General features: G+C 41.4%; 1 protein-coding gene across 1 annotated transcript; it reads right to left on the bottom strand.

Moving 5' to 3' along the window:
* Positions 1-526: 526 nt before the first annotated feature.
* On the bottom strand, positions 527-12574 carry ddx46 (DEAD (Asp-Glu-Ala-Asp) box polypeptide 46). The gene is made up of 23 exons (XM_070843358.1): positions 12471-12574; positions 12047-12217; positions 11432-11554; positions 11217-11304; positions 10965-11133; positions 10588-10820; positions 10373-10483; positions 10038-10203; positions 9593-9713; positions 9241-9416; positions 8782-8903; positions 7517-7595; positions 6333-6415; positions 5645-5809; positions 5266-5428; positions 4715-4908; positions 4424-4561; positions 4069-4218; positions 3655-3882; positions 3104-3322; positions 2736-2880; positions 1215-1288; positions 527-1013 (listed from the first exon to the last, which is right to left on the bottom strand). The coding sequence occupies exons 1-23, from the start codon at positions 12485-12487 to the stop codon at positions 966-968; spliced, it is 3183 nt and encodes a 1060-aa protein (XP_070699459.1). The 5' UTR covers positions 12488-12574; the 3' UTR covers positions 527-965.
* Positions 12575-15050: the final 2476 nt, after the last annotated feature.

Raw genomic sequence — 15050 nt, 5'->3', positions numbered from 1 at the left:
GCAGGACAATCGGCCAGCTGGAGGATAATCACCACATCGGACTGTTTCTCCGTGAACGTGGACGAGACGCGATTTGCTTCCAGCTAGACGGATTTTTTTTTTTTTACCTCCCAGCTCCAGAGGTTTGGATAAGAAACGCAGCCATTTTCCATTAAAAATTAATAAGACGGGAGCGCAGTCTGAGCATGCGCAGAGCACCAACCAGAGGATGTGAAGAGGCTTTTTTCCTCTCCCCTCCTTCCACTCCTGAACCACTGACACCCAAACGCTGTTTGTACTGTAACATCCAGAAAACTGTTTATCTGCTCTCAGCAAAGTGCAAAAAAAAACCTGCTTCATTTTTCTTGAAGTTATAGTCCTGAAATCTCAGCCATAATAATGCAGCTTCTCTGCTGTGCTCAGCAAACAGCACTTCACACTACTGATGAATAATATACACATGCAGGGGTGTTGAATAATTAAAACAGCCAGGGTACACAGCATCTCATGCCAGATTTGTTAATGTAAAACAGCCGGACAAATCATGTTCATTTCCTTAGTAACACATTGTTTTATTGTGAGGAAAATTAAAAACATCTTTCATCTGAGGACCGCTCCATAAAGACTCATTGGTATGCTGGTACATACAACGGGGTGAAATAAAACAAACAAAATAACATTAAAGAATGTCTTATATTTGAAGACACGTTACAGATAGCTCATTGTACAACTGTGATGGTTTACTGACACTGGAAGTCAAAACAGCATCAGACATTTTGGTATTTATGGTGCGCAGGTATAAAATTCACTGGAAACTCAAGAGGAACTTCAGGAGAAAACGGAGAAATAAACTAAACTTTAGTAACTGAAAGGAACATTATTAAAAATATAGACTAAAATATTGTTCAACCACTTTGATGAAACTGCAGAGACGACAGGAGACTGTTGAGAGATGGAAACTCCAGCAGCGAGCCTCGGTTCCTCCTCTATAACACTTTGTACCGGCCTTTGCTTGTCGGCTGGTAGGAATTTTGCTGGAAAGGGGAAAAAAAAAAAAAAGGACAATGAGCAACATCTTCCATAGATATTTGTTGAATGGCAAACCTGCTGTGTTTAATATTTTGCTGCTCTAAAAGTCTAGTGCCAGACAGAATCTGAGACCGGCTCCAATTTAGCCTGATATCAGCAGGACATCCAGTACTAGTTATCCATTTCAGGAGGCAGAAGTTACTTACTAATCTGATGAGCTCTTCCTTGATAAGCCGTGTGATCTCTGTTTTGGCTTTCTGCACGGCCAATTCATTAGCACCTAGAAAACAAACACAGCATTAATATAAAGTATATCAATTCCTATCAATTACAAGAAAGCAGGAAACTCCATTAGAAGTAAATTCAGAGCCTCATTTAGAAAACAGTGTGGGGGATTCAGTGTACATGCAAAAACAGTTTGCACCGAATAATGGTGAGATTCATACAACTGAACACACACACACACACACACACACACACACACACACACACACACACACACACACACACACACACACACACACACACACACACACACACACACACACACACACACACACACACACACACACACACACACACACACACACGGCCCTCTAACCGACCACATTCATTCCGACAACCTGTGTTAACCCCCCCCCCCGCCCTCCAGATATTGTTTGAAAATGGAAGTTACTGTGCACTTGGCCTACACTATGATTCGGACTATAGATGAGGATATAGTGTGCTCCGTCCGCCTGACAGCACAGTCAAGTTCACTGCAGGGACTTTACTCACAAGAACTACATGAAAACTAAAATCTTACTTGGTGATACACAGTATGGACAGTATTAGAAGACATAATCAAAAACTACCGACTCTCTGATCTGCGATTGTTTAATGCTGTTTGATGTTATCTTTGATTTCTACCACTCATGATAATTCCATCAATAAGCATCAGTAACTTGGTCGAGGTGAAAAGGACTCTCTTCACGCTATATTAACGCATGATATCAGAGAAAGGCAAGCCACACTTTGCTGAATCCTGACACATCCTGGCATCATCCAGCATTACAGCAGCTGCAGTGCGCTCCACATACTGGCCATGAGTGTCAGCACCACACAGTCAGGCCTGTTCCTCTGGGAATGTGATGGAGGGACAGCGCTGATGGTGGACTCTTAAAAAGCAGCTAAAAACCCATCTGTTCAGACAGGTATTTAGGTAGCATGTGGTATTTTATGCTTTAACTTGTGTGACTCTCTTCTTGCACATTTAATATTTGTTTTTAGTTTCTATTTGATTCTAACTGATTGTTTTATTGTGAAAGGTGCTTTATAGATTAACTTTGTCTGCTTGTTGAAATACTGAGCAGAATTTGATGTGAGATTTGAGTTGGTTCATATCTTTTACAATTGAAGGATGTTTATGGAATAGTTATGGCTCACTAGCACAAGCATGAGTAACACCTCTGGTTTGAATGTTTACGATAAAGTAGATCTACAAATAACATGTGAAAGGAAGTGAAATGAAACGTGTGAGATCATTTCTACAATCTGGCTTCAATTCACCACCTCACCATCTGCATCACGAGTTTCCCGCCTCCAAAATGTACGTGCGTACGAAACAGTTATAAATGAGACCACTGAGAACGTTAAAAAGGATGCTGAAGAAAAACTGGGAGTTGCATTTTTAAAGTGTAAACACTCGTGAAGAATGAACACTGAAAACGAATTTCCCTGACACATACTTTCAATAGCCAGGTAGATCTTGCGCTCTCCCTCCTTGGGCTCTTTGCCTGGAGGGAAGTAGGTTCCTCTGATGGTGATGGCGGCTTCAGAATATTCACCGATCCTCTGCAGAGCTTCTTTAGAGGTCACCTTCCACCTGGCCGTCTGGGGGAAAGCAGAATGAGGAACATCTTATAAGCCTTTTTTGCTAGATTCCTTTATTTACTAGCGCTAGAGTTTCCATCAAAGAAGGAAACAGTAGGATGACATCAGTTTCTCAGAATAAAAAAAAAAAAAAGTGTGGCGTAGGAAAAACCCAAACGACAAAGATAAAAATAAAACAGGAATTTGCTAAATATGTTGGCACAGCCCTGCATTGTGTGCTGACCTGAGGGAAGTCGTTGATCTCCAGCTCCTCTTCGTATCTCTTGATGGTCTCAGCCTGCTCGGCCGCCTGCCGCTCTTCCTCCAGCTTCTCCACGGGGGTGTAGTTCAGCTTGGCATTGATCTTCTCCGCCAGTTGCTCCGCGATGGTCTTGGCTGAGACTGACGGTGTCATGATGGTGCCGCCCCTCAGGATGGCATTTGTGGCTTGCTGCATCACGTCCTGTGCACGAAGAGAAAAAAAGTCTGACTTCATTAGATTCACGAGAGGAAACGCATCAAAAACTGACCACAGAAGAAGAATTTTTCTTTTCAAATGACATGAAAGGCAGAAAATTACCAAAGAACAGAGGCAGTACGTGGAGAAATACATTTGATGATTACATGGACCAACAACAATACAAATTTATAATAACAAAAAAGTCTGGAAGAAACAATGACACACAACAGGAAGTACAGTATGTGATGATGTACAGATGTCATATTGCAGGATGCAAATTCTCTAAAATATTTTCAATGATCAATACATCAACATATTCAATGGCTTTGACGTACCTGAGCCTCGGCGCCCAGGTTCTTCTGAGCATTGATCTTGAGTGCCAACCTCTTGGCCATCTCCAGTTTCTGGATGTTTCCAGCAGATGTGGGTCCGAGGCCTGGCAGCCCTCCGGGGACAGCTGCTGTGGTGGCAGCTGCTCCTGCAGGACCGGTGGCGGCTCCGGGAGCAGACAGATCCTTCACCCTCTTCTTGGAGTTGAACATACTCTCGATTTGCTCCTCAATCTGTGGGAGGGGAACAGTAGGGGGGGGGGTGATTAAAACGGATTGGATCAGCGACTTGATTAATTAATAGGATTTTGTAATTGTAATTGGGAGGACAGCACACCTTACAAACAGAATACCAATATCAGAAAGCAAATTAATCTTTAATATGATGCTGCGAAACAGCAAAATTCAAACGTCACTCACATCCAGGGCTCCATCCTCATCATCAGAGTCCTGCAGTCCAAGAGCAGCTTTCTGCAACTTCTTTCTCTCATTGGCCAAGGCATGTTCGGTCTCGTCAAACTTGAAGCCTTTTCCTGAGAAGCCGCTGCTGCTCTTGATGGTCTTACCCTCCTACAAGATAGAAGGAGGGAAGCGAGAAAGAGAAAGAGGGAAATAAGGAAAGAAATTCAGGTTTAATTCTCACGTAGACCGTTTTAAAAGAAGTACAAGAGAAAGAACAAGAGAAACCACTACATGACGTCTAGTGCAGCTTAACATTGAATGCAGCTTTGATGCACGCACTCTTAAATCTCTTTCAGATCTCCCTTCATCTTACCGCTTTCTGTTGGTCTTTGAAGGAGGCCCAAAGCTGCTCCAGTTCAGGTGGGACAGGGGAGCCGGACAGCTCCAAGGCTTTGATAATATCACCAGCATAGCGAACCTGGTCCTCTGTGATGAAGGTGTAGGCGTAGCCCTGGAAGAGGGAACAAGATGTAGAGATGTGTAAAGATATAAGCTTCGACAGGATATTAAAATTATGTACAGAGAAATTACCGGCCAGTTTCAAACATTAAAAATATGCTCCAAAAAAAAAAAAAAAACAGAATTTCAATTTTAAGAAACTGACCTTGTTGCCTGCTCGGCCCGTGCGTCCGGCCCTGTGGACGTAGTCCTCGTAGTGATTGGGACAGTTGTAGTTGACGACAAGGATCAGCTGCTTGACGTCCAGGCCTCTGGCTGCCACAGAGGTGGCCACCATCAGACGACACGCTCCATTCTTAAAGTCATTGATGATGCTGTCTCTGTCGTACTGGTCAATTCCTAAGAGGATGACGAGAAAGGAATATATGAAAGACTAAATAGTAGATGCATCCATGGCAGAAAGCAGTCATCAGATGCTCTTTAGAATGGCTTATTTCATGTTCATTTACAGGTATTGTAAGTTTTAATTCAGACATTCACACTTGAGAAACACTATGTGGCTGACAGTGAACTAGATATTACAATCTATGTAGTTTACATAGCTTTAATATCACAATATGAGTTGCACATGTTTCTTCCGAGTAAAGGAGGCTGCTCATAATATCCAAGTATTCTTAATGATTTGTTCTGATCCCCATTAGCTTCTGATTGGTATCACTAAGTTGTAACCAGTGCCTCCCAAAAGTGGCCCCTTACCTCCGTGCAGTGACATGCAGGGGTACGAGGCTTTCATCAGGTCTTTTAGCAGTGTGTCTGCATGCTCCTGTTTGTCCACAAAAATGATCACCGAGCCCTTCTCCTGATAGTGACCCAGAATCTCCAGCAGCTTCAGGAACTTCTTGTCCTCTTCAATCACCAGCTACAGAAACAAAAAGGAGAGAGGGAGGCTGTGAGAGATGGCTGGTGTGAACTGGACACGGCTATCAACATGAAATTGAATAAAAGGGCAATCTAGCACCAACTTAAGGAGAATACTGGTAAACTAGTATAAGAGGCCGTCTAGTTACTGGAAAGAAACTGAATGAGCACTTTAAAAGAATCCATGTCAGTGAGAGTTAAAAGGTTGATGACTCACCACATGCTGCTCCACATCAGAGCAGACAACACTGCGTCCTCCCACCTGGACCTCAATGGGCTTGGCCAGGATCCTACGAGCCAGCGCCTCCATGGCTCTGGGGAAGGTGGCTGAAAACATGACCGTCTGTCGGTCTGGGCGCACGTTGTCCACAATGCGCATCACCTGGTAGAGGAACCAGACGACGAGGAGATTAGTGAATTTTGTCTACTCAGTCTCATTTCTGAGCTTCTTGTTTTTCATGTTATGTTTATCTCTTTAGTTCTTACAGAGTCAATTCTTTTGAAGCATTTTTAAGGTACCTTAAACAGACTGTTGAAGCCTTCATCATCACACCCAAATTGTTACTATTACTGCGATTGTGAAAAACATAGAACTCCTTTGTAGCCACAGCGATCGTTTTATTTGTCACGTTAATTATTTTACCAGATGTTCATATTCACTTTGATTGTATGTTTTGATTACGATTATTTAATGTTTGCTTGAGTTTACAAAACTGATTACATGGAGGGAAAACCAATTATGTTGACAATCAAACTATTTTAAAGGAATATGTTCAAATTCAAGCCTTTTCCAAACCTTGAAAACATAAAATCAACCTTTTTAGACATTAAACAAACCCTGTAACAGAAGAAGCTGGCATAGAACAAACCGTGTATGCAAACGTATAAATCTGGGTGACACCCACCTGTGGCTCGAAGCCCATGTCAAACATCCTGTCTGCCTCATCCAGCACCACATAAGTAACTCTTCGCAGGTTGGTGACTCGACCTACACACCAAAGGAGAGGAGCATGAGGAAAACCGTTAACTTCGCGAAAAGCCAGTCCTCATAAGCATCCTGCCTTCTTGAAAAACAGTGAACTAATCTACCAAACACAGGACCTTTTCCAGAGTGACACTACTTGACATTACAACAAAACAAAGCAACCTAACCTCAGCACATTCTTCTCAGAACTAGTTTCAAGTGGCCAGAGTTTTATTGTATCTATATTTTAACAAATTTATTTTGGTTGTCTCTGGTCTTGCGTACCATCTCAGGGACATGAGGGACCTGTAAAAGTCAGAAAACAGCCTCAAGATACAATACAAGAGATGGAGCCCCATCAAGCATTATCTGACCAAGCGCCTTTTCACCTACAAGGGAAACATATTACAGATTACCTCGCATGTGTGGAAACAACAAGAACCCCTTCTATTACAACAACTGCTCAGAAAAGATTTACTCATACACAATAAAACAAGTGTTAGCAAATACAACAGTATGTTTCTAAGCACATATTCAGTATGTCTTCACATTGTTAAGCAAATGCTTTGTGCTGTTCAGGGCTCTACAGTGATAGTGACTGACAGAAGCCACATGGGCTACAAATTAAAAATAATTAGGAAGACAGATGAGATATATGAAAATAACTTTGGGGTTTGATAAAAAGGCACACGTGCATTTTGATATTCAGTTTATGACAAAATCTATATTAAAACCACACTGTAGAACCCTGGTTGAGCAGTCACGCTACTCTCATTTAACATAAACAATTTACAGACTCTGATACACCAGTGTTAGAGTACACTCATGAAACGTTTTCATCGTCTCCGTCTTGGAGTTTGAGGAACCACAGAGGCAGCACCAGGTCCACCTACCTGTATTTGCCCCGATCTTCAGGAAACACATCACTGTCTTGCAGATATGACTGATCACACAGGTGGTCAAATAATGTCAAGAGTTTAGTAGGTGGTACGGACTTGGTTCATTATGTATTTTATCATAATGTAACATTTATTCCATGCAAGGTAATTAACAAAAAGGCTCACAAGGCATCAAGACATCCTATCAGAATAAAAAAAGTGAGAGGGTCACTGTGTGTGAACTCACCGCTATTGGCCCCCAACATGTCAATCATTCTTCCTGGTGTGCACACAATGATCTCAGCTCCTCTCTTCAGCTCAGCAATCTGGAAGCCAACAACAACAAACGGCAGTTTTAATAATTCAGTATTAAATGTGTTCAAGGTTTCAAAATGACCAGAAATAGCAGTGCTTACTCATTTTACGGGCATTGTTACCATGTTAGGGCTGCAAACAATTACTAGATTCTTCAGATTTTTTTTTAATTGATTATTTGTTCCATCTAAAAGAGTACTTTTTACATTGTCTGATGCCTGACAGTTACAAAGTTAATAAAAAGGGTTAAAAAAATCATCAGTGCAAAAGAACCAGATGTATCATAAATTTAAATTTAAATTAAATCCATTCTTCTTGCTTGTCAGAACACTTTGGTTTTTGTAAACAATTAAACAAACAAAATGCAGTGTGAGGAGCTGGTAGGTGGATCTTGTGACCTTCAGACAGAGCCAGGTCAGCTGTTTTCCCCATTTTTAGTCCTTGTGCTACTGCTAAGTCAGCCATCTACTGATGGCAGCTTCATCTTTATTGAATGGAAGTTAGAGTGGTATCGGTATTCTCATTTCACTCTCGGAAGGAAAATGAATAAGGTAATTGGACCGTACACTTTACTCTCAGATCACAGCCAAATGAGATGAGATTTAGAAAAGATAACAGCCTCTCTGCCTTTTCTGCCTAGAGTAGAGTTGCTCTGTAACACTGTCAATGAAACTATAACAAATAGCAAAGGTCCATAAAACATGCACGCCTCTACAGTGACATCACATCACATCACACACACATTAGTTTTCATCGAACTGATTATCTGTGGGTTGGGTTCTTCACCTTACTGTGAAATGTTTGGTTTTTGGATTCTCTGGCAGTGTTAACTAGATTAATAGAGCATAAAGAGCATTCATTGACACAAAAAATGTCCCAAAAGAAAGTGTTTGTCTGCAAGAAAAATATGAAACAGGAAAAGAAGAATAATGTCTGAAAGCAACAGTCTGAGAAAGAGGTCTTCAGACCTCTGTAACAGGGCAGGAGGAGTTGGGTCCAGCTGTGTGTGATGAATCACTTGCATGCATAATGTTCTACTAAGGCCGTCTGGTTAGATCATTTATCAAGCACTGTCCTGCACTGCGCAGTATTTCCCTCTACTTTGCTGTTTGCTGTGTTAGATGGACTTTGACTGTAAAATCACATCACATGTAAGCCAGTTGGAGCCCCTTTAACGAACAAGCAACATGTGTTTACCTGCTCGCTGATGCCCGTGCCTCCATAAACACACACCACCCTGAGTCCCAGCGGTTTAGAGAACTTCTTACACTCCTTGGTGATCTGCAGAGCCAACTCTCTGGTGGGAGTCATGATTACAGCTGTGGCAAAGGGAGGAAAACGGGATGAGAATAGGAACACATTTTTGCAAAGAATATTAATTCAGGTAAAACTGACTTCAATGACTCTAATGATGGCAGATAAAGTAGATTAGAAATGCTGTGGAAACCCAACAGTCAGTCGGTTACTACAGCAAAGTGAAAATGGCTCCTTTGACCTACATTTGGGTACTGAACCAAATTTTTAAAAAGCATCGGAGTAAGAAATCACAACTCCACTTCTTACTTTCTCTCTATTAATTACAATACAATCCACAGACATGGGAAACATTTCTCTAAATTTGGTGCCCAAAGGAAATAAAAATGACCTATTCCTTACAGATTGGTCCCTCAGACTCCTCCAGGGGCCTCTGATCCATGATGTGCCGGAACATGGGCAGCAGGAAGGCTATGGTTTTCCCACTGCCGGTCTTAGCAATGCCAATGAGGTCTCGGCCCGACATGATGGCGGGGATGGCCTGGGCTTGGATGGGGGTGGGCTTCTCGTAGCTGTGTCTGGGTACATTAAGGAGGGAGAAATTGATGTTTACAAATGCGAGCTGCTCTCTGCACCAAATCAGAGCTTAAGCCATTTACACACAAACTGATGTCCCATCTTTTCATGAAACTGATTATCTTCTTTTTCTGTTGCCTTGTCCATCACACCAGCTGTCACCATCAGTCTGACTCACTTCTTCATAGCGCTGAGGATCTTCATAGACACCCCACACTGCACCCAGGTCTTGATGGGCTTGGGGCAGCCCTTCCCTTTGACGGTAATGCCCTCCAGTTCCAGCCTGTGCGCATTCACGTCTGTATTGATTAAAACCAGCAAAAAGCCAGAGAGATATTAGATGGTTAGTTAAGGTTTACAAAGAAAGATATTCTGAAAAACTACAAGGCAGTGACTGACGTTTCTCAAATTACATGGATGTACTAAAAACTTACAGGAAATGTTGCACCTTTGACCAGTTTATGTTTATTCATCAATATAACTTCACTCAAACCCAGCAATGCTCAATATGACTATTTAATGTACAGGGGTAGGGGACATGTGGCAGTTTTCACATTAAAAATCTAATTTGTGGGAGCCAAACATAACTGAAATCTCAATCCCACGTGTTTGGTTTTACTGACCTTCTGGAGTCATCCTGGCAAGCTCTGGGACCTCCACATAGAAGTTCTTGCGGTACGACTCGTACTGGATCTTTCCATGATCGACGGGCTCCAGGATCTTCCTCTGTTTAGTCTGGAAGCCCGTCAGAGCCGTCTGCAGATCCACCTCCTCCTCCTCTGATGAGTACTGTCAAATGCATTTGTTACATTTGGATACTCAGCAGTGTGTTCCATCAGGAGAAACTTGATTAAATAGTTTAATAGCTTTTAGGCTCAATAGAGTGAAAATCTCTACCTGTATTTAATTCATGAAAAATTAATGTGTGACCTCAATTAATGAAGGTTTAAACACTCACTTCCATAGCATCCTGGTCATTCTCCATCAGCTCGCCCTTCTTCTTGTGAGTGTGAGGCCCCTTCTTTGTTTTAACAACGGTCACCACTTTGGTTACGGTCATTGCTCCTTTCTGTTGAAGATGTCAGAACACATAAGTATGATCTGGCAAAACGGAGGAAGAAACCATCAACAAAAACAGCACCTAGTCCGACACGAGCAGACGCTCACACTCACCTTATCGTTTCCTTTCACGCCTCCCATGTTGAACTTCTTCACCTCCTGTTTCACCTCCTCCATGTAGGCGTCCAGAGGATCCACGTCGTCCTCCTCGGGCTGCTGCTCCATGGGAGTCTCCTTCTCCTCCTCCTCTTTCTTCTCCTCCTTTAACTCCTCTTTCCTCTCTCCCTTCGCTTCCCCATCTTCGTCATCGTCGCCCTCCATTGGAGCCGAGACCTCCTCATCATCGTCTGAAATGAAGAGTCAATTATTAGGCTCTGCGGGGCTCCAGCTAAGCTCTGATGGCTGATAAAAGGATATTAGTCAATCATAGTGACACCCCAGGCAGATTTTAATTAAAGTGTTGCTGGTTATTTTCTGAAGCGCTTCCTCACCATCATCATCCTCCAGACTCCACTTCTTGCCCTGCTTCATCTCTTCCAGTTCTTTCTTGATCTCTCCGATGTTTTCAATGGCCTTCTTCCTCTGCTCCTCCCTCCACTTCTCCACACGCTCCTTCCTCTTCCTCATCTCTTCCTCCAGCTTGTTCTGGTCAAAGTCTTGCTGCAAGGATATGAATGAAAGATCAGAAATATTTCCACGGCACCTACCATGTGGAGACCTTTTAGAGGTTAGCAAGAACTTACATCCTCAACCCTTTCATCCTCTTTCTCCTCTTTAATCTTTTTCTTCTCAGATAAAGGATCAACGCTGTCTTTCTCGTTACTCCTTGACCTGCAGGGGAAAAAAAAAAACAATGCAAAGAATAAGAAAAACAGCAGCAGTTTTTGAAAAGTACTGAGAGCATTGAACACACTCCACCATTAAGATTCATTAGTTTTTGTTTTTTTTAAAGCCTCACTTTTCATCTGGTCTCCTGCTCTTGCTGGGGCTACCAGATCGTGACCTCCGGGCTCGGCTCCTGCTGCCTGACCTCCTCCTGTCTCGGCTTCTGGACCTCCTCCTGTCTCTGCTCCTGGAGCGCCTGGACAGCAAAAAGACAGACATGTGACATGAAAACACAAAAGACAAGAGGGAGATAATACTGATCCGTTTCACCTAACGGGACATGTTCACAGCTGGTCAATTACGTTAGTTCGAGTGAGCTAAAATGATCTTTACTGGAATGAACATTAAAGTAAAACCTCATGATGGCACCTATAGATGAATAAACGCCATGATCTAGTTTTCATGGTTGAGCAGCAAAATGACTCTTTCCCATGTCTCTTCTTCAATCTTATGATGTTTTTACACAACTCTGAAAACCTGTATGACCATGACTGAATTAAAATCTGGGGGGTTGAGCTAAAGAAGTTTTACTGCTACAAAACACGTGGTCTGACATCTCAACTCAACTGAAAAGGGACCAAAAAGACAAAGACAGATTCTGAATCTACTGGCAGCTACTTTAAGCAGCTGGAGTCTTTTTCTCGGGCACTAATGTTGTTGTCAACATACAGCGATGTGTAACACCCACCGGGCTCGTTTTCTGTCCCTGGACCTCGACCTGCGACGGTCTCGGCTCCGTGACCGCTCCCTCCTGCCTCGATCCCGGTCGCGGTCGTCTTTCTTGGAGCGTTTGTCCGGGGAGCGACTCTTTGATCGGCTACCTGACCGTCCCCGCGACGCGGAGTGTTTCCTGTAGTGTCTGCGGGCCAAACGTCACATTAATCATGTTAACTTTAGATGGAAAACTACGTTCATAAAGACATTTTAATTCATTTCCCCACCGATTTATGACACTAACGGTTGGCTGATGTGCATTAACATCGGTGTGTCGTAGCTAGCATGCTAATCGAAATTAGCCACCGAAATTTAAAACAGCTACAGTTTAGCAGAGACGAGAGTTCAAAGGGTGATTTAAAAAAAACATAAGATTTGACCTGCTAACTCTGACATACCTCGACTCACGTCCCATGGTTATTTCCGAAGATAAGCCGTGTAGCAAACAAGTCAAACTACTTCACGGATCGTCGTTACACTCTGAGATGTTTGTGTCGCCGAAGCTGTACGTCAGAAAACTGCGACAGTGAATCCACAAAGTCGTAGGGCGCCACCACGTGGTGGGAGGTCTGCAGGGCGCCTGTAAAAATACACTGAAGCCTGTTCAGTACTGTAACTTAGTTATTAGTATGTCACTTTAATACTTGTGCACTTTCTGTATATAGAAATATTTGCATTCTTTCTATGTTCTTAATATTTTTACTACAAATAAGAAGGAAATGTTTACAATGTTACATTTACTTGGAGATAGTAATGACTGAGATTCCATAAATGACTCTCACCATGTGGTTGATTGGGTTTAGATTTTTTTTTAATTATCGTTTTACTTTATTTATGATAAATGTCATGTTCTTGCTTCAGGGCTTCATCTAACAATTATTTTTGTTACCAATTAATTTGCCAAATGTTAAACGTTATTAAAATTAGAAAACAGTGAAAATCAAATGTCTTGATTTGACAAATACCCTAAATAACCAAAAGCAAGAGAGGTAGCACGTTTTCACATTTGAAAACCTGGAACAATTAAATCTTAGGAATTTTTAAAAAATGATTATTCGATTAGCAAAGTAGTCGCTGATTATTTTTCTGTCAGTCGACCAATCAATGAATCAGCTAATCTGTGCACTCCTATCTTGCTTTTAACAGCTTTTATTAAGATATCATTTGTAAACTGTTTGCTTTTATCAGCTCTAAATCTCATTAATCCCTCAATTAAAAAAAGAAAAGAATAAATTAACGGTACTAATAAAAATGATTACAGTAAAACTGTCTTCCTCTAAACATGGCTAATGGTTGAATATTTATCATGACATTAATAAGAATTACAGAATATTTTTCCAATTTCAATGTATATTTTCATGCATAAAAAATGTAAGCAAAATTATACAACATATTATATTTCATTTTCCCGCATCTCATCAGACAAAATCATATGAAACAATGACATTGAATTATCTACACCCTCTTCAAACTGGGATAACTTTGATAATAAATTGATTAAGCTGCAATACTATAGCAAAATGATTCATTGTGTTGGCAGCCCTTGTGGATAGTAGTGGAAGTAGTAATAAACCCTCCTTAAGGCTTTAAAATAGATAGAATAAAAAGTGAGAGTCAAACGACCATGTCACACAAGTAGTATTTATTTGGTATGAATTGTAGGGTTATTCATTCCTGTTTATGTTTTTAAGCAGAGAATGTTTACATCATGTCAACATTAATTTGTTACTGAAGTTCAAATACGTGAGATACTGTAAGAGCCATTAAAAACAGTTACTCTGTAAACATTATCAAAAACAATCAAGTAGGTCAGACAAGTCGTAGGATAAATCACACCAATTCATTTACATGAAAAAAAATAATATATATTCACACTAATAAATTAGTTTGGATGAAATTCAAAGTATGGAGAGAGGACATGACAGCACAGGAGCAGAGAGTATATAGAAAGTACATATGAACAAAGCAAAGCAGGACACATCACCAGAACTACTCAACACAAATAAGCATACAAACTCCCACTGCCTCACATTAATGTGCAGCGACAGGGTTTTCCAGTAAAATCTAAAACATTCCCATCAGCCACACATTTCATCGCGTACACGATCTGTATCGAGTTAACTGCGTTCTTAAGCTCACAGCCGTGCAAAATAATACACCCCAGGTTCAAGGACTAAATGGGTCCTCTGACTTCACAACACAAAACGAAGGAAGTAAATTAGTTCATAACATAGGTGGACCCCCGTGAAGACCGGATATGACAGATCGTAACGGAAAAAACACACCTTAAAGAGCCGCCTGTGAGGAAATCTGTCACAGCGTTAACACACGTGATTCTCACCTGCCAATTAAAAGGAGAGTTCAAGGTGTCAAGACACCCGTTAAAATCACGATCAGCGATAAAAAGGTTAGTTTTTCAGTTGATGGATGAAAGCGTCTCTTGCTCATGCAAGACAACGAAGCTGCGAATGTCCTGAAATGTTCTTAAAAAGTCCGACGATCTATTTAAATCTCTAACAAACCACAGGGAGGTCAACTGTTCCTCACGATTCATCCAACAAGCTTTGCAGACAAACCATTTTTTTCATTTTACATGAATGTATGTTTTCCAGATGAGTTTTGTCCTCTCTAGCCTTCTGTACATCCTTCACCTTAAGATATCAAGACTGTCATCAAAGCACTTGATGTCAGTTTTTTTTTAGTAGCGAGCACACAGAGCTTTTTCTCCTACGATTAGTGTTTAAATGAAGGCGAACAGCTGTGCTGACCCCAAATTTACTCCTTGTTCTTGACAAATGAGAAAGAAAGTGTGACAGCGTAGTTCTCTTTTTCTAGCGAGCTGATGTATGTATGGCAGAGAAGAGCAGAGGGCCATGTGTTAAAAAAAAAAAAAAAAAAGTCAGATCTCCGGGATTAATCACAGAAGAAGAATTATTCCAAAGAATTTAAGTCAGAATCCTGAGAATAACGTCCGAAAT

This window comes from Pempheris klunzingeri, chromosome 14 (genome assembly GCF_042242105.1).
Source record: "Pempheris klunzingeri isolate RE-2024b chromosome 14, fPemKlu1.hap1, whole genome shotgun sequence".
NCBI lineage: Eukaryota > Metazoa > Chordata > Actinopteri > Acropomatiformes > Pempheridae > Pempheris > Pempheris klunzingeri.
The sequence above is the reverse complement of the archived record's forward strand: the minus strand, read 5'-3'. Positions and strand labels throughout refer to the sequence as shown.

What these genes read in the sequence shown, in the direction of transcription:
- ddx46 (XM_070843358.1), bottom strand. An exon ending in ATCCTCAGCGCTATGAAGAA is followed by an intron (nt 9,417 to 9,592) that starts GTGAGTCAGACT and finishes TAATGTACCCAG; the next exon opens with ACACAGCTACGAGAAGCCCA. An exon ending in GGAGTCTGAGGGACCAATCT is followed by an intron (nt 8,904 to 9,240) that starts GTAAGGAATAGG and finishes CCTTTGCCACAG; the next exon opens with CTGTAATCATGACTCCCACC.